This window comes from Metopolophium dirhodum, chromosome 1, assembly GCF_019925205.1.
Source record: "Metopolophium dirhodum isolate CAU chromosome 1, ASM1992520v1, whole genome shotgun sequence".
Taxonomy (NCBI): Eukaryota; Metazoa; Arthropoda; class Insecta; order Hemiptera; family Aphididae; genus Metopolophium; species Metopolophium dirhodum.
This window is the reverse complement of record NC_083560.1, coordinates 2,609,820-2,637,636: the sequence shown is the minus strand read 5'-3', so window position 1 is coordinate 2,637,636 and position 27,817 is coordinate 2,609,820. Positions and strand designations below refer to the sequence as shown.

General features: G+C 28.3%; 1 protein-coding gene across 1 annotated transcript; it reads left to right on the top strand.

Annotated features, from left to right (window-relative positions):
* Positions 1 to 10,360: 10,360 nt before the first annotated feature.
* On the top strand, positions 10,361 to 25,627 carry LOC132937289 (PHD finger protein 7-like). Its single transcript, XM_061004124.1, has 10 exons — positions 10,361 to 10,902; positions 19,358 to 19,594; positions 21,412 to 21,581; positions 21,646 to 21,747; positions 22,452 to 22,576; positions 22,644 to 22,786; positions 23,993 to 24,135; positions 24,401 to 24,522; positions 24,608 to 24,664; positions 25,528 to 25,627. Exons 2-10 carry the CDS (start codon positions 19,573 to 19,575, stop codon positions 25,625 to 25,627), a joined length of 984 nt encoding a protein of 327 aa, XP_060860107.1. The 5' UTR covers positions 10,361 to 10,902; positions 19,358 to 19,572.
* The last annotated feature ends 2,190 nt before the right edge of the window (positions 25,628 to 27,817 follow it).

The window sequence follows — 27,817 nt, the reverse complement described above, 5'->3', positions numbered from 1 at the left end:
ATCCATCAACGATGTCACGTTGTCAACGGTACTTAATAGTCAATTATTGAAATTTTAAAGACCTTTTAATTTAAATGTTAAGCTCTGTAGTTTATTCTTAAAATAATTTAATTTCATAAAAATCATAAACATAATATTAATAATGTCGTAGATGGTGAAGGGAAATAAAGATAACTGATATCGCGGAGGAGTATCATTTTCAATTTTTGTCGACAGTCGCCGCGCCGTGCTGCGACGCGAATGCTAAATTAACAGTTGCACGAAAACATCATCTACTTTTACTATCGATCGCCTGAGCAGTCTAATGAGCTCAATATTATCTTAGATAATATTTTTATATTCCGTATGATATAATATAATATAATATTATATATTTATATTGGATTATAATACAAAACAATATTTATTTCAATCAAATTTAAAAATTTTTCCGCCTAAAACTGGATTTCAGACGACTGTGTGCGACGGTGGTGACGGAAATATTACTCAGTAGAAATAATAATAAATACAAATAATAATGATAATATTTCCGTTGCCACGGTGATAATATTAGTAATAATAATATTATTTGCCACCGCCGCGACCGTGCGGAAATAATATTACTGCCGAAAATGTAACTGTAAACAGGTTTACTTCCCGTCCAGTTAATTGTGTCGATCGTCAAAATAATTAATATACAAAATACGAATTTAATTTCTTTCAATTATACTTCTCATCGCCGTCGACCTGGACAAAATAAGTTGACAACACTCAGAGTATTGTCTATTGCAGTGAACATTCTATGATTTATATTTCTATCGTATTTATGGGTGGTGCCTGTGGCAGTGACGTACGGTGCACGTGAATAATATGCAATGCAAGTACGTTCTTAGTTCTTACTCACATGCGCGTTGCGCGGATTATCATCATCGGTCTGGTCGTGCGGGACGGAGGGAACTCGGCGGCGTCATAAGACATAGTGGGTAGACGACCGCGGCGCGTTGTTTCGCGCGCCGTTCTCGGATTGTAGGTGCGGTGCGCATTGAAGTCGGCGGCAAGCCCGCGTGCATATGTCGTCGTTGTAGGCGGCGGCACTCAGTAGGTGGACCGTGCAACGTCGACGCCCCCCCTCCCACCATCACACCATGGGCCAATAAGGTGGAACTACTGTCGTCTTTCGCAGTTATGCCGGCGGCAGCGTTCGGTATTATATTTTTAGGGCAATAACAAAAGTCCTGTTGCAATACGGCCTTGTCACAGTTACAGTGGTATTATAAAATATTATAATATTATTATTATTTATTTAAAATTATATTAACAAGTAGCAATGTTTTTTGGAGTCGACCAACGGCTTTACTCATCTTTAGTCGTACCAGGCGGCGTGCGTTGGCCGCCGGCGATGATGTTTCGACGCATAAAATTGTGCCCATAGTTATAAACAATACGATTGCGATACATTGGGTCAGTGGTGTGCAGGTGCAGAACGGTATCTAATATTTCAGAGACAATTAATTCTGAGATTTTTCTTAATAAAGGGGTGGGTAGTAGCTGGTGGGTACCCTGTACCCAAGTAAATGTAATCGTTTCTCGTAAAATTATTATATTTTATACTATAATGAGTGGGACGCGTATAATATGCGTTTAGTAAAGTAGGTACCTACGTTACATTTCAATATTGTCATTTCAGCTATTCTCTCGTAATGGAATCAAAAAAAATCAATTCCGTGTAATATATATATATATATAGTTGGTAGTGTGTACTGTGACTACACGCACAGAGTATTTCCAAATGTTTTTATACCTACCATTGCTTGAAAAAAATTCGCGTGTGTCAGTACGCACGTCAGAAGTGATTAAGTAGAGGAAATTCTATGGCAGATAACGTTGGAAACGTTTGATATACAGACCGGCATTAGGTTTTGCGAGTCCCTGGGCGGAATACATTCCGTGAGACATTAAATTTATGGAATATTAATTAACACCACCAAAGAAGAAATAACCTAATTTTCATAATTATTTACCTGAATATACAGTTAATGATTATTTATACATTATACACCTATAATAATATTAATATAATTTCTAATATCCTATATTTATATTTAATATCTTAATAATTTATTAAGAAAAGGTAGGTATTTATTGTTATAATAAAATTGAGTTTTAGTTTTACCCTGAGTTTTACCTACTTAATAATTATTTAGGTAGGTATTTAAAGAAAAAATATTTTAATCGTAAAAATTAAATAAACTAAAATACAAAAATAATAAGTCAATACGTGTTAAAATTAGTTTGTTTTTAATTATTACTTGTATTAAATACTTATTACATAAAATCGTATTCTTAAAAATTACTTAAACTTACCATTAACTACCATATTTAACCATAACACGTACGGTATAAAAATACGTTATTTTAATTTAACAATTATTAGTATGGCTTGTGGCAACAAGAAGTAGATTAAATTAAATTTTAAATTTTTCATAACAAATTGTTTTATATTTTATAATATTTTTATTTTTATTTTGAAATGTGAAATTGTGCGTTTTAAAAAAGGTGATATTGAATTTGTGGAAGATTATATATTTATATAACTATCATGGAATCTGTGGCAGTTGCCCTCTACGGGTGAAAAAAACATGTATTTTAGTTTTTTACTGCATACTATTTCTATATTGTTATCAAATTATGATGATATTATGCTTACAAAAAAGACATTAAATTATTGTGCAACATTTGTTAATATTATCAAAACAAGCATTGAAACACGCTTTCAACATACGCAAAATCTGTTTTCGAGAAAATTGATTTTGGTTTTTTGTGTACCTAACTCTAAAACAAATGACCGTAGGGACATGAAATTTTCACTGAATGATTATGTTAGAATTTTCTATACACCATAACATTTTGAAAATATTTTGACTCTTTTTTAACTGTTTACGGACATTGTCTGTTTTCAATTTTTTTCTATAAATATCAATAAAATTTTATTTGTTGGATAAAAAAGCGTGAATATAAGGCTCCTGATATATGATTCTAATAGCAGTTGAAAAATATTAAAAATACATAGGCACAATTTTTTTTTATAAGCATTTAAAGTTCAAATTTTGACAACATTTATCAAATTTATAATTTATTAATTATTTTGTAGTTAAAAATGTATAAAATGTTTAACTTTTACAGCTAAGGATTGTGCAAATTTAAAACAAGGCTCCACGTAAATAGGTTATAATATATAAATTACTTTAGTCACAATAATATCATCAAATATACTTGGTAATATCATAGGCTGACTGACCGTTTTCGCTCAGAATTGTTTTACTTATACAATGATATTATATCTTTGAATTCAAATTTAACACCATCCATTACAGTGACCCACTTGTACCCTACTGTACAGAAGAGTGACATTCACTTACCCACCTTTTTATTATTAATTTGAACTGTCTGTATATATTTAAATGTTATATATAACTGACACATGTCATTACAATTAGTGTAACACTAACTAAAGATATAATTATCTATTAATTTATAAAATATTGTATGCGACATAATATTATTATTATTTTATTGTTATATTATTAAATATTTTTAAAATTTGATTTAAAAATATGCAATGTATCTAATTAAATAAATATTTTTATTAATATTCCTTTTTAACTTATTTTTTAATTGTATATTTTGTCCTATACCATTGGTTGTTTTATCCCTGGATATTTTAACTTAGTAGCCTATAGTGCCCACTAGTCACTACCATCTACCCCAGTGTAACACCCGCCACTGCCCACCACGGTTTATGGGCTACGGCACCACCCACCTTTATAAGGTATGCCCGTAACCTCACTCCGAAAAAAAATTATACATATAAGTAAAGTATTTTTACCTTTTACCTTTATTAGTAGGTACCTACTAATACTCATACTAATACCAATACTAATGCCTACCTCTCTCAACCGTTTTGCATCAATGCACCATACACATGATATTATTATGTATTTATTATTTTCATTAATTGTTGTATATTTTTATAGTATTTATAAAGTACATAAATCATTATTGTAAACTATTTCAAATTTGGTAAATTGGTTTTTTTTCCTGATTAAATGTAGTTCTTGGGTAATTTTTTTTATATATTTCTATATATAATATTATCTCTTAGCTGTTGTTATTGTAATTCAGTAACTGGTAATGTTAGCTGTGAGCAAAATCTTAATGCCATACCTACATTTTTTTAAACATTATCAAGGATTTACTATAGATTTATTGTAAAGCTTAAATAGGTGATGGAAGTACCTTTTTGGCTTTTTTTATTATTTCTGAAATAAGGTTAGGTTATGTTATTGTATGGTGAATACAATTACACTATACAATTCAGTTTCAATAACCTATATATCTATATATATATATTACCTTTAACTATCTGCAATAGAATCTGTAGATCTTAGCAACTCTTTATCAATGTTCGAAATCGACAGCAGATAAATAACTACCAATGTCAATGAGAAATTCAATATTAATTTTGCTTTTTTTCATTTCGAGATAAATATTACTTATACTTTCACAATTACTTGTCATGCTTTAATGTTGCCTTAAAATCTAATTTAAAAAATACAAATTCCAAGGAATACACAAATTATGTACTTAATAAATAATTGTTGTGGCAAAATAAAAAAAACCAATTAGTTATTAAACAATTATTAATATTATTTTAATTTGTTAATTAATAAAACAATAAACTAAAATTAAAAAAAAAATTAAAAAAAACAGTTAACTGTGAATCAATCTACAAAATTGTCAATTGTCATAAGGGAAGCTACTTTATGGTAAAATGACTATCAAAAAGCTTCAGACATTGTATTGACTCTCTAAAACTGTCAGTTCTATCAAGTAAATGTTCAGCCATGCATTAGGTATTCTCATTGCTTGACCTGAAATTTAAAGCAAAGGTTGAAATGTATAAACTATAAACTGAGAGGTGACCACAAATAACTATTATTGGTCTTGGACTAGAAAAAAAAATTGTAAATTTAATCATTATAATATTGTTTTATGAGTTTCTTATAACGGTTATTGTTATAAGTCCAATATGTGACCTGGAACCGTGTATGTTCGAGGGATATTCTCATCATCAAATTAATGGAAAATGAAGTTGAATTCCTCCCTACATACTGGACAAGTTGGATCACGCTAAAATATATAAGAACATAACTGTTGTTTAAGGAGTAAATATAGATAAGTATGAAACTATTCAATAAATTCCTAAATGTTTTAACATAATAAAGTTTACTTAATTTTCTTATTTATAATGAGAAAAAAAATTAAGACATTTTTGATACAATATGATATGGGTATGTTTAATAATTAATAACTTTTAAGTTTTTACTAAACTTACTAATTTGTGTAATTTCCAACATTTCTTTGACCATCTTTTTAAACATTTAAAACAAAATAAATATTAAATGCATACATTTTTCTGTATAACGTGTATTGTTTAAACCATATAAACAAATTGAACATTTATCCATATTGACAATTTAATTCTAAAATAAAAAAGTTATATAAACTATAAAGTACAATATACTTCATTAACATTAGTATAAAAATTAAATTCTACAGATTAGAACATGAATTAGACTATCTAATGACATTAGTCTTAACATTGCTATTTTTTTAAAGTTTGTTTATTTCTCCAATTGAAGAACTGTCAAACATTATTGTATGTTAATATAATATATTTTTGTAATGTTATAAAATTATATCTTATAATCGTTGACAGCAATAAATACAATGTGTATTATTATCATTAAATTATTATTAAAATAAAATTAAAATACTACACATCAAATATTTTAGTATAATATAGTAATTATTAGTCTAGTAATTTACCGGTGAATTTCTATAAAGATTTTAAATTCAAAAACTCAAAAAAATTAATATTACATTTAATTTTTAGTTAACTCGACTGACCTAAATATTAAAATATTGTAAGAAACCACTGACAAAACACAAATAATGTTCTTACATTTAAGTTTTGATTATTAGATTTCAGTTCACTCTAATATTTAAGCTATCAACACAAAATTTGAACTGCTAGTACATTTTAGTATATTATGCATTACCTACAGTGTTCGGAACGTTCACTAAAAAATTGAATTTGCCCACGTTCACGTTTATGTTCTTTGAAAATATGAATGCGTTAATTTAATTTATTTTATTTTAATGTATCGTTTAAACATGAATATAAATTCGTGGAAATCATAATATTATTGTTGTTTTATGTGCAGGCATGTCCACTGGAATTTCATTTATTTTATTTTTATAATTCGTAATATATTATATCATAATAGTATCAATCAATAATTATTAAATAATAAATAAATATGAACGTCTTAAAAATTCAATTAAATATATAAACGTCATTCACGTTTACGCTCTATTTAAAAAAAACGAGTGACGTTCACTCGTGAATTCGTGTTCATGAACGACGTTCTTTCCAAACACTTCTGCAGTTATGCGTTAGTATAGTAGTATACTAGACGGAAACAACATGCAGTGGTACGACGTTCGCTTAGTCTAAGTGACTTTGATATTATACTAACCTGAGATATAACCGTGGTAGTAGTACACACAATGATTTAATATGATTTAATATTTAACACAAAATATATTATAAATATTTTAAGGATTTGTTTGTGTACCTACTAATCAATAAATTGTGGTTCCGCTGATGTCACTAATGTATCAAATGACACGACAACCTCAAACTACGTGCACCTTCGCATAAGTCCTAATAAAATAAAAAATATCCATACCTGCTAAGTTAGGTCACCACACCCCCACCATATGAGTGTGGCAGCATTACCCAACCTAAGGGTGGCGACGCAAAATTGGGTTGCGATATTTGTAGGCTAAGAAGAAAACTAGCTTTGTTGGTTCTAAAAAGAAAATAAATTTAGACGTAAATTGATTAAAAATGTATGTCATATTTTATTTCATAACTCAAACCTACTCAACTATAATAATAACGCGAAGTATACTGGGCCGTATATTATTATGTATTATATACCTACCTACAATACCTTATTGTATTTAAATTTATTGTACATAATATTATGATATTAATACTAATAATACAGATATCATAATAATGTCGCACCAATAGCCACCTGCAGTAACGTATGTCTCAACTCAATAACCACATTTCCTGCACGGTGGTACGAAAAACAACCCACCTTTTAAATTAATTATTCAATCTTGATCAAAATTAGTTCTGGTCAATCGGCAGGCAAAACAATTTTATCGATAGCGGTTCGACTGAAACGGCATAAAACGTCGTAGCAGGGGTGGTCTGGCGGAACTATTCGGCCTGGGAAATCTATAATTTGACTGGTCCGTGCCATTTCGTCGTCACAAAATGTAAAAACTTAAATATGGTAGGTACCAACGATTTAACAAATTAAGGTTGCATCCTTTACTCGTCTTCAATTTTCTTAGGAAACAACTTAAGATTAAACGTGTTTAGTAATTTATCTCAAGTACAATGTATTAGGTACTATTTTTCTATTGGTAACTAACTGCGTTCTAACTTGATTTTTCCGTGAGTTTCCTTTCTCTCTCTCTGATATTATATTTTATTATTGTGTGCAGTACCTATATTTTCATTATATTTTTATAGTGTACGAAATGTTTGGTAATATTAAGTAAATACCTACACATTGTTATGGCTAGACGTGAATATATTAATAGATTTGTAGATGTGAATATTACTGGTGAGGCGACCCTCTAATACCGCCACTGTAGCTATTAAGAACAGTTTTTTTTTTATAATCATTTTAAGTAAAAAAAATTCAAAATATACCAAAATGGCAAAATATACAAATAAATAATTAAGCAATTTAATTGACATTACTTTAGCAAACCTGTAATTTCCTAAACCAATACAAAAACTAGTACGAAATAAGAAAGAATAGAACAATTTATTTTTAGTAAGTATTTAAAAAAATTTGTATATACGTAGATTTATACGTAGGTAAATGTTTGTAAATGCCAAAATATAGTTATTAGACTTGCAAATGTTGTACTAAAATGTTCATCTTTTATTCCCAATGTCGTCATTACCAACAACAATATGCGTCTTAAACTGAGTATTATATATTTACACCAACATCTATTTTGAAATTGGTGAACCCTTTACCTTGTGATAGCTGTTTACGCTTTGAATAATTTGAGAAATTGGACTTATCAAAACTATATACAATTGGGATGTATTATTTTTATTTATAATTTTTAATAGGTATTTAAGAAAAGTAAGTATTTAACCCAAATTTCTTTTTTTTAGAGACTGTGACCATCCACTATACATTAGTGTATTCCTAGCTTTAGGTTTATCGATACTATTGTCATCATAGTCCTCAGATGTTAAATTAAAAAAAAAACTTATTTGCTTAACAAATGTCCAAGTACTTACTTTAATATATTTAATGTACCTGAGTCAGTTGGGCACGAGGACCTGGGCTCCATTATATTTTTTAATGTTGTAGACTTACTCTTCCGCTTGGTTTTTACATTATCATAGTCTTCGGAAGATGATATATCTGCTCTAGTTAAACTTTTTTTTGTAATTTCTCGAGCTTTAAGCAAATGAATCTATAATATTGTAAGTATAATGTACAACAACTATGAATATGATTATAGTATGAAATATCAACATGATTTATTGATGTCCTTATACTGATTATTTATAAATTTAAAATATATGTTACTATTAAGGTAATTTTATAGTAATATTATGTTTATGTTATTAGCAGGACTTATTGCTGTTTATATAGCTATAAATAAGTGTCATATGGAAATCAGATTCAAGATATAAACCTATTAAGGCTTTTTTAAGAATTCTTTTTTTTTAGTGCACAAACTTACAAGACATGGTGGTTTAATATAACCATATCTAACTTGGAATGCAAATTAAAATTTATTAAGATATCCATAGATAATAAGCTTTAGTTAAAAATATAACATATATACCAATTAAAAAATAATTGTTATCATGGCAATTGAAAAATATTAAAAATACATTGTCACAAAGGAAAAACGAGGATTTTTAAGAAAAACCTGTTTTTGACAAAAACTATAAGATTTTTTTTGATTTAAGTCAAAAAATAATAATAACCATTGATACCTTAAATGTACACCAAATATTTATATGACACTTTAATATACATGATATTCAAAATATTTTGCCTCTTTTTGAGTGGTTTTAGCTAACCATGACAAATATTCGATTTTTTTGAATTATTGTCGATAAATGATTTTAAAATATCTCAAATTTAATAAACGGTTACTCATAATAGTTGTTGTTAGTGAAAATTAAAAAAAAAGTTGAGAGTAAATCCAAAATAATATTTTATGTGCGTATGAAGTTAGAATTTTGATAATTTCGCTGAAAAATGTGAACATTTTATAATTATTTTGTAATCTGAAATTCATATTTTGTTATAATTTAAAAATATTATTTATTGGTACATGAAAGTTCTAAGTACCTATATTATTATATTTTATACAAACAATGATATTTTTAAATGCAACTTTTTATTATTTGTCGGATGTCGCCACACCCGTTTACACCAAATAGACTTATTTGACGCAGAATATCTGGCATAATACACTAATAATTATTATTTTATAAGATATGTTTTAATTCTTATATTTTTAACACAAAAAATAATATATATTTAGAAATTATGTTTAAATGTTTTTGAAGGGGTTGTTACGGATTTTTTATATAAAATTAGATCTCCTCTACAACTTTTAACAAAGATATTTTGCTCTAAAACCATTCAGTAAGCCGTATTATTGGAACGAAATTGGTATGTTTTTGTACGGTATTTTCTCCCGTGGGGGTCCTCTTATGTTCACCGTGCATCACTTTATCGCGTTAATCGTCGTCGTATACTTGTATTATAATGTATCTACTATGTTGTTAGGGCGACAGGTGTTGTTTATGTGATGCACCTATCTTAATTACCTAATTGCGAGTGCGATAGTTCCTACGTCAATATAAGTCTAAAATAAGGTTTCAGAATCATATACGATATGTCATTCCATATAATATAATATAATTATCTTTTTTTTTTCCTAATTATCTATAATAACTGATGACAACTCGATATCATACTGGAAAATTAGCTAGGTAAATTACAATTCATTACTTTGGTAGGTAAAGATCATGGTACCTACTGACTTTGTTCGAACTTGCCGCCGTTTTCATTACGCCGTGTGGCAACCGATCCGCGAGATCGCGCATCGCGCGGCCCGTGGACGCCGGGCTCCGGCCAAGTCGCCGCCGGCGACACTAAATTGTCTTTCTGTTGCGCCCGAGTCGAGCGACCGTTCACCTCGTGTCGCGTACCTATTTAGTTTCAATTGCGTTGTTGGTTTTCGACGACCGTGTCCACCCTGCTGGTTTTTCGCGGTTGTTATTGTCGCCGACGTTGTGCCGACTCTCATCGATCCGTCACCAATTGCGTCGAGTATTATGATTGGGTCTCGCGTGTTCGCCTCGCAATACACGTCTGTGGTTGTTCGCTGTGGTTTTGGTCAGTCTATCGACAGAGACCTGAGCCCGAGGCACTGCAATCCACGGCATATTAGGCGAGTAGGTATCGTGTGTGTAATTCGTCGCCCACCGTCGAAGTTAGCGTTTCCGCGTATCTCGTGCGACGCCGTTCATATCGCTAGGATTACGTAACATGGCGCGTTACGTAATCCGGTCCTTCACCGTCGTCCAGCGCCGTCGCCGCCGATAGTCACCCACCGCCGCTCCCCGTTCACCAGCGTATCGATATCGTCGCTGCAGCTGTTGCAGTCACCGCCGCCGCCGATACACCACCCCACCACCCACCGCGGCGCATGTGCCGACACGTAATTTATTATTATTATCATTGTAATTACTAATTATTATTATTTGGAGTTGCGCTCGGGAAGAAACGTCTTCACCGGCCATCATTCGCAAACTTGTCGTGTTACTTAGTATATTATTGTCATTCATTTAATGCGTATTATTATTTATATATATATTGGTTACCCAGGAGCCCATTAAGGGTTCATATATGGGGGGGGGGGCAAAATGTGTATTTTATGAATATATATGAAAGTATAAAAAAACTTAAAAAAAATGTCATCGCTATGCACGGAATTTAAGTTCGTAATTTACATTTCATACAGTTATTATACCTACATAGAAATCTTATCAAACTAATTAGTAAATATCTAGTTATTTGGAACTTTGAACAATAAACCTTGCCTTTCCCTTGGTTACCGTATTTAGAAATATGTTCCGACCAAAAAGGATCAAATTTAGCTACATGTTCTAAACATCCCATATTTGCCTTTATGTACTGAGCCAAATTCATTATTTTTACCACGGAATGGTAGTCTTCTTTCAGCCAAAAAAGTAATTGTTGCAATAACTCGATGAAGAACATTAGTCCAATAATCCAGTTTTCATTTAATTTCTACCTGTAACGCGTTATCAATTGAAGTAGAATTTTTTTGTGTTCTTGAAAACCAAATTCTAATTGATTCACGTTGTTGGCCTTCTTTGTGATATTTTACTTTTGCTTCACAATTACCCCAGTTTTTAATCCAAATTTTAATTTTCCAAGATTACATTTTTTGTTAGAAAAAAGAAGTCACTGAAAACAAAATAATGCATTAGCTGATAAAGAGTATAAGAGCCACTCTCTATTGGTAATTTGCCCATTATGCAATGGCCTTATGAAGATACTACAAGACAGTTTCCAGAAATATTTTACACACATTCGTCCAGTTTTATTAAAATGTATTTTTTTAACATCTTGAATTGGTTGATTCAAAATAAAATAGTCTATTAAATTTGAATTAATTTTCCATTTGGCAGGGTCCAAGTCAGGCACAGCAGCAGATTCTTTCTGAAATCACATTGTAAGAGAATTTAATAAAAATAATTTATGTTAGTTACTTATCAGTAATCACTAACTTATATCAATCTTAAAGCGGACAATCAATTGATTTCCATGGTGAAAACTTACATTGTCCAAAAATATAAAATTCTAACACAATGAAAATTGAAAACTCATCAAACTATCTTCAATGTAGCAAGATCTTTCATAAATTTTTTTACAACCGCCAGTTATTGAAATATGTATTTAGTGAATAGTTTGCCGTATCAGTAATTGTTTCATTGATCTGGATTTTCTGTCAATGTAATCAAAATTACTAATCATACAACAAATTAATATATAAAAAGTAAATTTTTTTAATTATTATATTGATTAACTTATTAGACACAAGTTAGGTATTTATTTACACTGTCTCTGCTAAGTTGTGTTTTATTCAATAACTTCTTCTTATCATATATTTAAAACATGTTTTATACAAATTTAAATTTATTTGTAGACTAGTAGTTAAATTGTTGGATGATTATAATTATAAATTAGGTAAATATTAATTTAGTGAATGGTTGTTCCTTGTTCAAAATTTATTTTCTAAATAGTACCAAATTAACTGGTTAAAAATTTGATGGCAAAAAAATGTGCATTCTCTATATTTCTTAGAAAATTAAAAAACTGAGATTCCAGTTGAGACATTATTTTTTTAAGCAAAACATATTTTATCATTAAATAGGCTTAAAAGTAAAAAATTAAACATGGAACTATAGAAGTCTTGACTATTTAGTATTTACTTACCAAATTATTAACTGTATTCGTGCTAAGAGGTTCACAACCAGGCAGCAACAAGTTTTTTTCATTTTCCTCGTTTTCCAAGTTTGTGGAAGGAAGATTAATATACATTTGAGTTTCCTGTTCAACATTTTTTATTTTATTTTAAAATATTAAAAATAATTTTAAATACTTTTGGAATACTTAGTTAAATATTATCAAAGTACTAATATGATTAATAATGAAATATATATTTAAAATATATTTATCATTAAATAAGTATAACTCTAAAATAAGAGGTCTGTGATAACCAAGATGTGTTTTATAATGAACTTGTACACATATTTCCTAATTCCTTACCATGTTGATGTTATAGTATAAAGGTAGGTACACATGTTTTTTTTTATTAAACATTGAATAAAATTATAATTAAAATAAAATTTTTAATTTAATTAAAACAATTGAATTATTATTTTATTTTTATCATTCTTAAACCAATTTAATTTTTTATGCCTTGAAAAAATGGTTGCTAGAAAAAATCACAACTCAAGAAATTAATATCATATACGATTTTGTATGAACGATACTAGAATATATTCTAAAATATGAAAAATAGGCTAAATATTCTTTAATGTCCAAAATATGCTTTAATAATATGCTAAATTAATTAATTTATGACTGCTAGGTATGGAATTGGAGTTTGTAAAAAATACTAAAGTTAATAATAAAACTCACTTACCGTGATACTGCAGTTATTAGAATAATAAAATTGTAGATTGAGAGGACGTGATACCCGCATTCGTTGTCACCGTCTTACAAATGTACAACATAGCAAAAAACTGTTTTGCTCGGGATAGAACCACTCCCTCGGTATTTATAGTATAACTACCAAAATTCCACAACGCATAGGGAACAACTTTATCTGCGTTGTTATTGGATATCATAAATAAAATTAAAGTTATCAGTTTGAGAACATTAGAAATTTTTTTTTCATTTAATTATTAATAATTATTGGATAATGCTATAAAAAAATTTAAAACGCTACAACATAGATACAGTTGTTCCCTATGCGTTGTGGAATTTCGGTAATTCTACTATAAATACCAAGGAAGTTGTTCTATCCCACGCAAAACAGTTTTTTGCTGTGTTGTACTTTTGCAAGACGGAGACAACGCATATGGGTATCACGTCCTCTTAACTTTTAACTTATTAACTCGTTAATGCCCAGCCTTACATTTTATTATATAGAATCGAAAATAGCATCACCAAAAATTATTTATTATCTGTGTTAGTTAGCCATTTCAATTAATTATACAGCAAAACTAGTTACCAGTTCAGTTGTTGTCGATTTCTATTTCTAGTTTTTCATGAACTTGTGTTCGCACTAACTAACACACAATATACATTCAATGCTGTGGTTACCTATTTAATGTATCTAGTTCGTCTATCAATAACGGTAATGGTGATTAGTTGGGCACGGATTTACATTATAAACTAACAAATCATGAATATTATGTTCTTAAAATATGCGTTCACGCACTTAAAATTAATACATTTCCGGTAAAATAAGCTCTCCAAATCCATGGATTTAAAATACATACTATTTTTATTAAAAATAATAATAAAACAAATTACAGCTAAATGTTTATTTATTAATTTACTATCGCTTATCCAATTATAATAAATTACCATTGGCTTAAATTCTAATATTATTATAATAATAAATATTTCTATTTTTGGATTAGTCTCGTATGGTAGGTGAATATTTAGTACCTATAGGTATTATTATAAATTCGTAGATTTTAGTCGGATTGGTTCGGCTTTACATAATATTATTATACAATCGTTCGTTTAGTCGACTTCAGGGGTATGAATACCGACGGTTTTTAAGGTGTTCAATATAAGCAATTATTTACTTGTGTGCATGCAGGTCGTGTAAATTGTGTGCGTAGTAAGTGATCATTAAAGTCTATACCATTTTAAATGATATATGTACCTACCAACGAGCATATAGTAAATATTATAAAAATAATATTAACGTTAAATAAGTATACAAAATTCGTGAACAGATCTACAAACATCTGCGATGAGATGAAACCCAACAATTATTATTGAACCGTCGAAAAGTAAGTGATCTCGAGTGAGTGGTAGGGGAGGGGGGTGAAACAATATACCTTGGTATTGGTATTTAAAACATCTATGTTTTGCTGATTATATGACACCGTTGTCGCTCGTCCAAGTCAGTAAAATGATTGTCACTTATCGGTGAGCTTTTTTACGCCGTGTTATTATATTTTGGCAACCCATTGTTTACGATTAAAAAGTTAATGCATTTTATAATGCTTATAATCTAAAAATAATAACAATTGTTGTATTGGAACAAATGCAGTTTAGTTCCTACGTGATTTTTTCGATTTTTTTTTTTTTTAATGTGTGTTTTAAAGCACCGAATACAAAAGTCCAATTCCAAAATGCTCGCATTTTTTTACTTAAAAAGTTATACCAAAAAAACTATAAAACAGTAAATTTTTCAAAAATACGTGATATCCTCAATAAAAACATCGAAAAAACTTTTTGATTATTTTTAAAATTGTATGTTTTTTATGATGGATGTAAATATGCTAATAGATTTTAATAATCGTATTAGCTGTTTAAAAACTCGTAAATTGAAACCAAAATTTACACAATATCACAGCTTGATATCACAATGTGATATTAATATCCCTCGGCAGTGACTGCGCGTGTATCGGCACTCGTCGCTTCGCTCCACAAATTAAAAATATCCCCCGACGTGCTATGTAAAACCACCTCATATAGGTCACACTGGTCACAGATATATTAATTTACATTTTCATCAAAACTACTTTAGAGAATATTATAACAAGATAAAATAACATAATTAATAAGAGGTGACAATCCAATACGAAAACTTAGGAAAGCAAAGTGCGTTAGTAAATACGTAAAATCGTAAATTTTTGAAAAATCCAGACCCCCTGGACCCCCCATCAGAAACGGCCTTGTCTATGGGATATGACCAATAACTATATTACATATATATTATAGTCTATAATATTAATGTTTATTGCAATCATTATTGAACTGTCCGTCCAATATTCCTAACAAATTAAGAATCCAATTTATATGAATAATATACGTTACCCAAAACTAGTAAACTACAATAAAATTTAAAAATATTCTTTTCAAATAAATGTCCTAATAAAACCTGTGAATATTGTTAAGCTTTAATAACTTTTTGTTGAATGCTAATAAATATTTTTAAAAAAAGTGGATAAGTTGGTGTCGCTTGCTGTACAGTAGGTCAGAAGTGGGTCACTGTAATTGTATGGTATTAAATTTGAATGTGGACATGTAGATACATAAAATGTATTTTATTCTAGCATCCTGGTGAAAAGTTCAAACTACACCGCTAGGTACTTTAATTATACATAGCTCAATAGCTGTTATACGCTCAAAATATGGCCCAAATACTACCCAAAAGCGAATAAAACACGTATTTTGAGCACAAACCAATTATGTTTTAAACTACGTCCATGCGAAAATAATATATATTTTACTGCCGAGTGCGTATACACAGAACGGGTTTTGTAATTGGATGCGTATCAATTAGTATTAATATAAATAGTAACTAAATGATTCACCTAACGAAAATAAAATATAGGCTTAACAATAGGTAGGTAATTAATATTTGATGCTTAATTAATCTGAGAAATCATTATTATATTTTAAATAAACAATTAAATTAAACACATTTTTATAACTGAATAAGTAATAGCTACAATACATAAAACTGTGTAGAAACTATAAGATTTAATTTCTGATTGATGAATCAAATTAGTAATTAGGTACCTAGCTTATATTATAATATACATTGCAGAAAATAAAATGATGTGAAAAAAATCTATCTATTGTCTTCAATTGTATAACTTGCCACATAGTAAACGTCATTTAACTTGAACATTATCACAATATTTAATCATCGTCATCATCTGAAATTAAATCAATAGGTACCTGCAAAATGACAAAATAAATATATATATATATTATATACTCAATCTTATCAATACTAAATAAAAAACAATATTCGCACAATCTATTTAAATTTTAAACATCATATGCAATATCAATATTATAAATTTGATATATTCTGAAAAATATGCGTTTATATTTTCTAGATTCTAGTATTCATACAGATTAAAAAAAATGCATTTTCCATATTTTTCTTTTATAAGAGTAACCTCACAGAAATAGGTTATGGAAATTGGCAATGCTAACGCGCACTGAACTTCACTTCATTATTTCAATCGCCTAGCTAATAGTATGCCATTTTCCGTCCATGGACAGTTGTCAAAAACTAACGTAAATGAAAACCGATTTAATTGAGAGTATGGCATGTCAATCTTAAAGTATTAACTGGGGCTATTCAATTACTGTTTATGACATTCTGGGCCTGATGGAACAGGAAAAAAATTGATCGCTTCCTGAAGTGACTCTTATATGAGACGTTGTATAGTATAATAACATACAATTTAAATTATACTGAATATTATCATACGTATATATCATACATAATATATTATTACCTATATATTATTAGTATTTAATAATATTTTAATTAGAATACTTACTCATTTGAATGGGCCTGTTAAAAATACCACTCATAAAGCCTTCTTGAATTGATCCGTAACTAGATATTATTGGCAACTGTATTTGAGGCATTTGCTCAACTTGTTGTTCATCGTCAGATATACACTAAAAATAGTTGAACAATTTATTATAGTATGAAAATATATTATTTGGTGGTTAACAGACTGGTAGGTAATTTAAGCAATTAAAAGCATGTATTTACATATCCAAACGCTATGTTATCTGAATATCTATAAGCGCTGTAGTAATTATGTTGACATGTATAATTACATATTTTCTGTATACTATATTATAATAAATATTAAATAAAATTTAGAAAAACGTGTTTACAAATAGAATGTCCAAATGTAAATTAATACAATTACCTACATAGATTAGTAAATTTTTTTATAAAAATTAGCTCAAATATTAACTTATAAAATTGCAAGAATGGAAAGTAAAAATATGTTCTATACGAAATAGATAATTATTATTAAAATACTCATGTCTAAAAGCACACTATTATTGAATAAGATTTCCAATGAAATATAAAATTATTTTAACATTAATAATTCAAATTATCCACTTGTATTGTGTTATATTGGTACTTAGACAATATTGTCAATGTGTAAACTATTGTAAACATAAGCTGTTCAAAGCTAGTATCAATGTATATAGTAATACATTTGGCTAAAATGTAATATATGGTAAATTAGTATGTGGGCCAGTACTTTTTTATTCTCCTGGGCCGAAATCCCTCTTCCTTTATTTTAGGAATTTGTGTTAGGTTAGACATGTATTAATCAGTTGGTTATTGATTTTTTTAAATGAGTTTCATATATTTAGCATATATAACAAATTAATGCAATAATAATAAATCATACCTGAAACTCCTTTGCAAACTGAACAGCACCACTCTTGTTCAAGATAACTGCACGACCTATGTGTTCCATTTGATCCACATGAATTGCACAAAAGAATTTCCCATGGTCCGCTGTTTAGAAAATAAAAAATAATATATATTAACGCAACATGTACCTATTATTTTTTTTTCATATTTATTTTAATTTTTCTTTTTTTTTTTTAAATTTTAAGTTTATCTATATTATAACAAAAAGTTGAATATTTTTGAATAAGAATTAAATTTACTTTAATATGTCAATTTCACAAATATTTTGTATGTTATTTACGTACATAATATGGATTAATGAATGCTGTTAGTTTAGAGCTGGTTGCTTTTTTGTGCATTTAATCCAATATGTAGATGAAAAAAATATGTACAGTAAACTCTCGGTAACTCGAAGCTCATAGAAAAAAAATTTAAGTCATCAAAATCTTAATGTGTTATTGGTGTTTGGTAGTGAATTTTATTCGTTTGAGGTGTCGAGTTATTAATGTTAGAGTTACCGACAGTACACTGTACTTCTAAAAGTTCTGTTTTAATTTGGAAAAAATATTTGAATTCCCAGTTTTTTTTGCTTAATAATTAAAACTATTATTGTTATAAAAAAAAATTACTTATGATGGGAGTTGATACTCTTTGTTGTATGGACATACACATGTTTCTATACTGCATTTTTTTTGCCTTTCTGAGAGCTTGGCAAAAGCATTGGGTACAGTTTCCCAAGAGGGGTCCCTGTGAATAAATTTTTTGTTGAAACTTTTTATAGTATTAAATAATTTAAAGCGTAGATTAAATAACACCATAGATAGTACAAACTATTATAAAATCCGAATAATGAGTGACAAATGGCTGCATTGGTGTTGCCTATATCATATTATATTATAGTGTTATTTAATCGATGGTATCAGTGAATGCATATTAATTTTGTACAAGACTTAGAAGTTATTAAAATCAATGAATAATATTAGAAAAAAGGTTTCCAAAATAGAAGAAATAAAGTAGGTATTCACGTGAAAAAAATCTGAATAAAATATTAATTTTAATCGTAAAATATAATAATATCGTACTGGTAGATGACATACAGTACAATTTTTATGAAAATATAAATGAATGTTTAATAATATTTTAGAATTCCACTACAACAAAGTGTCAGTGCTTCCGAGCGGTGATCGTCCGTCATCACTCATCAGTAACCTCTGCCGTAATTTTAGTGTAGCAAGTACCTAGTCAGAAATCGGAATCAGCCACTACAAGTCAAATTGCATTTTTCTTCGTTGTCACCATCAGAGCAACGGAAAAGGAGACGACCGGGTATCCACACGAGGACAAATATTCATTATATCCATGGCGCCGGTTTCTAGAACAAGTGAGTATCCACCGTCCGGTTTGCCGGAATTTTTATTTTCAAAAATTGCTCGCGAATTTCGGTGCTTACTCGCGAATTTTGGACGTTCAATTTTTGATTTTTTTTTTCTGGAACTGTTGCTAGTCGCTAAGTAACTATAGAACGTACAATTAATGTTTTGTCGTGAAAAAACATATTTATCTTATTATTGTTATTATTCCAGCTATATAATTTGTCATGTATAAAACCATGCATAAATCAATAGATTGGGCATTACAACCAGTTGTTGTATTTGGGAGGGGAGGGCACTAGCACCCACGGTAAGTTTTCTGTGGGGGCAAGAGTATGATTCTGCACCCATAAACAACAGTCTGAAATATTATATTTTGTAGGCACCACTAATGATAAAATGCAATTACATTTCAATTAATAATTTATAGACTTTGTTTCTCAATAATTTTAGAAAATAGTATTATTTCATTCATACCTATGTCCCTTCCTATATCTATAATAAAATTTTTTTAAGTGCTTAAACCACTATGATAAAATATGTATACAACTAAACAATATAAGTAACAATAATTACAGTTTAATTTTGTATCTTCTATTTGGAAAAATGAATAACATGTACTGTATAACAATGCCCTTTATGAAGTTTAATCTACAAAGTCACACAAATTTATGAGTTTTGGATTGATTTTTTGGAGAACTTAAAAGTATTTAATAGGTAAATGACTAATTTTACTAGTTAAAAAATAAGAACACCAAATTAACTATTCGTAATTATTTAATAAAAATAAAATTCAAAAAAAGAAATACAATGTAATATTCTTAATTTTTACTATCAGTGTTGAGCTTAAAATTAATATCCATATAAATAAATTGTTAAGTTAAAAATATATTACTTTAAATTAAGTTTGCATACACATTATTAATTCTTGGTTTAAGTATTATTATACATTTTAATTAATTAATATGGTACCTATGAAGGACATAATTGAATATTGAGTTAAAAAGTATATATGTATATAGTATGTATTGCTGAACATATTATTATTACATCTCTTTGGTGGGCTAAAGATAAAATCAGGTATACCTAAGTGCACACATTTTCTCACATCTATGACAGGATGCTCTATTATTAAAAGCTTCTCTTTTATACATGGTTTTCAGTTAAAAAAAAAAAAGATCACAAAAGAAATCTCAATAAAAATTAGTGTTTAATGAGTTCATACATTGTTCAGAACGTACGGGACTGATCCTAAATATTTTTGGAAGTGGGTATCTTACAGTACGCGTTCTCAAACTATTTCTAAGTCTCTACATTTAGATGTGAAAATAGCCAGAAATGGTGAGGACATATCCGACCTTATCATAAAATATTTTTCATCAGTATATAAAACTAAACCTCTAACAAAATTCCTCCCCAATCCAACTCTATAATGCATGAATTCTCTCTCAGTATCTACCCTCTCATGGTTGCATTTCAGTTAACTCAGTTACTGATGGTCGATAGAGTGTGTTTCCTTTAAATTTCTAAGTCACCTTGTCCCGATGATATTTCAATTTATTTCTTGGCTCATTATGTTGTCTCCATATTGTATCCTATATAATTTTCTCAATATCTAGAAGGTGTTGTATTCTTATCAGTTTAGAAAATAAGTTTTCTGTCACACCGATTTAAAAAAAAAAGGTGATGAAAAATGATTACTCAAAATAGATAATGTGCAACAGTTGCATTATCAAATGCTAGAAAATGTTGATTAACTTATCTAAAATATAACAACTATTGTTAATTTTTAAAACTGAATTTGAATGAAATGTTATAATTTTAACAGGTAATGCATCGAAGCCAACAGTTTGTCAACCCATACGCAAAAATGTGATGGTAGAGCTGAATTTAATGCATAACAAAGCATGTATGGTGTGTGGACGTAAGGAGATAAGTGAACAGCTATATGGCCCACTATTCAAATTGGATGATGTTGTTATTCATCATTTTTGTATTGTAAGTGGATTTAATAAAACATTAATATATTATTAGTAAAATATAACTATAAACTTGTTTTCAGCTATTATCATCAAGGTCCATTCAAAATGGTGCAGACAATGATGGAATATATAGATTTTTATTAAAAGACATAAGAGCTGAACTGTCTCGAGCATCTAAGCAAGTATGTTCTTCCTATATTATACAGTGTGTAGTATTATAGACATCAATAGTTGAAAATATTTGAATATTGAAAGAAAACCAGGAAGACGGTCTTATATGAAACAAATCATGTTAGATTTAGATAAAGGAACTTACAAAGAATTGAAAAAAAACTTGCAATAGAAGGGAGCAAGGGTGGAAGAACACAACTAAATCGTTCTTGTAGCATAAATTGTTTATCTCATTAATGTTTTCAATATTCGCATAGGCCGAAAATGACTTTTCATATTAAGTAGCAAAGTTATTGCTATAATAAATAGTTTATAATAATTTGGAAAAATTTGTTAGTTTTTCAATGAATTTAAGGGGTTTTGCAGATTTTCCAAATCAATAACTTTTAAAACATTTTTGGTAACAATAATTTCTGATCTTATAGAATCCTGCAAACACTTCATAAATCTTAAGAGTTATTCTTTACAAATTAATTTTGAAAAGTAAAAAAGGATATGTCAAATATTATTTTAAAGTACATTCAAACATTTAATAAAATTGTTTAGCACAATTTATCAATAAAACATGATAAATTAATATTAGATTAACTAAAACAAGGTTTAATATACGAGTAAATATGGGGGGGGGCTTCAATTCAATCAGGGAGGGCTAAGCCCCTCAAGCCCCAACCTAATTGCTGTTATGATTATAGTTACATCATCATTAATGTTTAAGAATTGCTTTTATTGCAAGAAAAAAGGCGCTTCCATATTATGCTGTGGAGGAAAATGTCGAAAAGTGTTTCATCTTCCTTGTGGATTGAAAAATGGGTCTATGCATCAATATTTTCAGTCATTTAAGTATGTATTTAATTTTATATTTGTAAACCTATTTCTATATTATTCTCATTGAAACAAATATCTTTAGATCGTTTTGCCAACAACATCGTATTCAGCAAACTATTGATTTATCGGAGTTAAAAAAGTCTACTTCTCCTCAATGTGCTATTTGTAAAAATGATGTTATACGGTCTTCGGTACCAACTTCTATTTGGGCACCGTGTTGCAAAGGTGATGCTTGGTTTCACCGAGAATGTGTTCAAGATTTGGCCTTAAATACAGGCTACTATTTTAAATGCCCATTATGCAACGATGTCGAAATATTCAAGTGCAGAATGCTGACTCTTGGCGTATATATACCATCAAACTACGCCTTTATAATTTAATCGATATATTACCTAATTTAAATAACAGGCCATCTGATTTTCCTTTTAATAATACTATGGTGTCATCAGAAAAGTGTCTTGTAACGGGTCTTGATTTATGTTGTTTGTTAAATATTAATATTAATCATTTTGATAATTTAATGTAATTTAAACCCCATCTTAAGTCTAAGGATTTTTCAAAGATTATATCATTATAATAAGACTGTTATAAAAAACTGTACTTAAGTAACAGATTGTTTTTTCAATTATATTTTTTTGTATTCTTAAGGTGATGAAAACTCGCTCCCCAGCACAAGCTTTGCTTTTATGGCCAAAATGTAACCTATGATATTTTATGTTATTCTTTTTTGTATTATTTATGTTGTTATTGCATTAAATTTCATTATTATTATTATATTATTACTTAAAGATATATAAAATATAGAAAAATAAATGTATAATATTTAAAAAAAGGCGCAAAATTGTTTGAAAATTTGACATATTATTAAACTGATAGAAATAGTTTAAAAAAAAATATATTTAAAAAGTTAGTATAGGCAATCATTTTCAATTCAACCAAATAAAATAATTATCATTAAAACCCAACGTTTTTTTTTAACTTAAATTTTAAGGTGTAATTTACAGTGCAATATCTAGTGGTTAGGGATGTTATGATTTTATTTTAATGATATAATAATAATAATACACATACTTACATTATATAAAATTAAATAAAAATATGTTAACATTTTGGCTTAGTTATAATTTTTTTTAATAAGGTAAAATTGTAATGAGAGTATAGATTAATATTTAATTTTTACAAAATTAATATTTTTCATTTCTGATTTCTTTGTTGCCAACCTAATAGACCCAAATAAAACAATGTAAAATTTAAAATGTAACCGAGCATATAATCATGATCAGAATTTATGCTTTATCACAGATATTAAATATATCTTTAATTGTGTTCTTTACTATTCTGTTCTTATTGACATGATGGCAATAAGGGGGAAGGGAATTAAATTTTTGCAGTGGTATTCAAATTAACATTAAATTATTTTTTTTGTTTTAGACCAAAATTTCAACATGTCCCAAGATTGTTCAATTTGTTTAGGTGACATTGACAACAAAAGTTATACAAATGCGTGTAAACATTTGTTTTGTTATACATGTTTACAACAGTGGTCAAAAGAATGTTTATTATTACGCCCAAATGTAAGTTTAGATAAAACATAATAGTTATTAGTTGTTAAACGTAACCATATCATATTATATAAAAAATGTATGTAATTTAAATTTAACTTCAGAAAAATGTCTTAATACTTGTTGTCTGAAGTATTTATTTAGTACAACTGAAAAAATCTAATTATATTGATTTATGCAGATAAAATAAGAATTAATTTGATTATAACTAATTAGAAACATGTTGAGTAGTTTGTGTCTTATCATAAAAGTTATGTTTTATATTTTTGTTATTTAGTCTGAACCCACTTGTCCAATATGTAGAAAGAATTTTATGCATATCTACCATTATTTTGATGACTTAGACATTCATAAAAGCACATATACCATTCCAGGAATAAACCATGACAGTTTACCATCGTAAGAAACACATTATTTTATTACATATGAAATTTATATTATGTCTAAATTTACAATATTTTAATCACAATGTTTGTTTTTCTAGTTCAATACGTAGAACTATAAGTGTACGAAACTTTAGTGCTATGTTAAATGGTAATAGGTAAGATATTAATAATTATTAACTATTAGATAAAGACTATTTAACATAATTTTACAATAGTTGTACATTGACATTTCAAGATAAAAAACGTGTCATAAAATTTTTGTAAATATATATAAAACATTTTTATTAATGATAAAGCAATTCACAAATGATTCCAAGTCTGTTAACACAAGACTCAAAATTCATCGATAATTTTGTTGGTATATTGCAGCATACTATGAACAACCAACTAAACATAACAATATTATTATACTATTTGCTCAAATGCATTATGTTACACCAATAGTCCCTATAATTATAAATATTATGTATTTGAATATTGTATTGTATTGTATATAAAAAAAATATTTTTATTTTAAAATATCTGAACTATTATGTTTTGTCTAGAGAGTTCAGTGGAATGAACACTTTACTTCTAAATAATGGCCATACTGGACAAAGTGGACACCAATAATTGGTAAGTACCTTCTTATTATAATTTTGTTAAGATAACTCCATTCCCCATTATGTGTTTGCTCTTTGTTATAAATGTACAACGTAGCAAAATGTACGTTCCAAATAATACATTTAATCAATTATTTTAAAACTTATAGTGGATTTAGGTACTTATTATACAATTTAATAGTAAGATTGTCTAGAGCATCTCTGAGACTTTTATTGATATTATAGTTTTGAATTTTGTTTTAAAATGCTCATAATTTTTAATTGAAAAGTCAATGATTAAAAAGCCTCTATAGTTTCCTGCATATTACCTTTAAATTTGAATAATATAGTGTTTTAGATTCTGATGTGTGTGTGTTTCTGTTTATATAGGATTAAAATATTCCTAATTAATATAACTATTATTTTTTTTTTTCTAGATATGAACCAGAGGAAGAAATCTACCGCTGTTCCATTCGTCGATATTTCGATAATATAGAGCAATGGGGTATATACAATGATTTACACAAAGAAATCTGAGATTACGATCCCATAAAATGTATACATATCGTATAGACAAAAATAATTTTGTAAGGAATTAACATCTTTAATCTTTTGTTTTATTAGTTGTAGTTTTTTTTTTGTATTATTGCTATTTAATTATTTTTATGAAGTTTTAGCCTAACAATGGTTAACTAACAGACATTGTTTACCTATTTTTTTTTATTGTGTATATAACTTTTTGTTACCTATTGATACTTTTTTGTGTTTGTACTAAGTACTTTCAGTTCTAAATTCCTAAACTATAAAATAAGGTTATTTTTTATTTTCCAAGTTGTTTAATTGTGTTCTCCAAAAATTCAATATTAAATAAAAGGATTATTATTCTTTAATCACTACTTGATTGTTTGTTAGTTTTTTGAATAGAAACTGCCAAAGTTTAAAAACAAAATTGTCACAAAATTACAATAAGTTTATACAGTTGACAATGATACGGGCTTGACATATTATGCCTATAGGGTATAGGTTGTTTGAGCTTCCCTGTGTAGATAGGGCTGTTGATGTTTGTCATAGGTTGCTTCTGTCCTGCACTCTGCAGTATCCAGATGGTATACATTTTACAAGTGTTGCCCGACTAAAACTGGTTGCTGCCGATTGTTCCTTATTGTGAATGGAGTATAGATACTTTACGTTACCTCGTACATAGGTTATTTAACTTTCCATTTAATGAACTTTCGAAAGGTATATTTAAGGGCATTTAATGAAGTAAATAAATCTGCATGATTTTCTTAGATACAGTAGAGCCTCAATAACTCAAATGTTTATCATGGCCCTTGAAGTATTTTTAAGTTATACTTGAGGCTTATAACATGAAAAATACATATGAAGTCAAATTTATTTTTATTTCCCTCGAGATTCAACTGTAATTTGTATAAATCAAATCAATTTTAGTGATGGAAATATACTAACCATTATTCAAATATATTTATTTCCATTAGTATAGAATTTTTAAAAATGATGAAATAAAAAAAACGTCTATAGGTATTTCACACAAATTAAGATATTAAACAGGATAGGTCCAATCAATGTTTTTCTGAGTCCGCCCGCTTCTCACTGTTTGGCATAACAACTAGCACTTCATAGGATTGTTCTGTGTTAATCAGGAGAATAAGGAACTAAATAAAAAAAAATATTCTCCCAGTTAACACAGAACCTATAAAGTACTAGTTGTCATACCAAACAGTGAGAAGGTTTGGGCTTCACTTATCACACGTCCTATATATCTTAATTTGTGTTACTTGGCCATATTAAAATAAAATAGAAAATTTTAAATTAGAATTCTTGAAGTATAATATTAGTTCTAACTAATCGTTAAAAGTTATATGAAAAGATAAAATAATATGCTTAAAATGCTTTCATGTTTAATATACAAGTAAATAAGCATATTAATTTTGCGTTTAAGATAGAATGTTTCAGTATTACATTATAGTTTAGACAAATAAATAATGAAAATTTTCAAAACTAATAAGTAAATTATTGACATAAAATAATGTAAACAAATCTTAAGATCACTATTATTAAATTTCACCTATCTGAAAAAAAAAAACCATTTTATGAAATTATATTTAGTTGCTAACATTTTAGTATTTTATAAATGAACAACTGATATTTTAATTTATGAGATATAACTGCTACATACAATTAAAAAATAAAATAATTGAAAACATTTACCATATGATTAGATATAAAATAAAAATTAGTAAATGAACAGTCTTCTGTCTTATCCCTATTTAGATAAACACCATTTTTATTAGAACTGTACCATGTTAGTCTTTCTTCATAGAACTTGATAAGGATTTGTGGGCACATTAAATTAGCCTCTTTAGCGGAGATGAATTCAAGATCATCAATTCCTTCCCACTTCATTAAATATGTTAATTCTCCACTAGCATCAGTTGCACCCATATTTTTCTCAGCTATTTTGTGAATTGTAGATGTCCGGTAAGACTTTTCTAACTTGATATTTTTTTAGTCTTTCTATTTACTTTAGATGGACCAGCTTCTGTGTTACATGTAAGTCTTTCTTGATAGAAGTTGATAACAATTTGTTGGCACACTAAATTAACTTCTTTAGCTGAGATTAAATCAAGATCGTCAATTTCTTCCCACTTTATTAAATACATCAATTCTCCACTAGCATCAGTTGCACCAATAATTCTCTCAGCTATT

What these genes read in the sequence shown, in the direction of transcription:
- LOC132937289 (XM_061004124.1), top strand. Translation starts at nt 19,573, where the DNA reads ATGGCGCCGGTTTCTAGAACAA. An exon ending in TTGGGCACCGTGTTGCAAAG is followed by an intron (nt 22,787 to 23,992) that starts GTGATGCTTGGT and finishes TTTTTGTTTTAG; the next exon opens with ACCAAAATTTCAACATGTCC. An exon ending in AACCATGACAGTTTACCATC is followed by an intron (nt 24,523 to 24,607) that starts GTAAGAAACACA and finishes TTGTTTTTCTAG; the next exon opens with TTCAATACGTAGAACTATAA.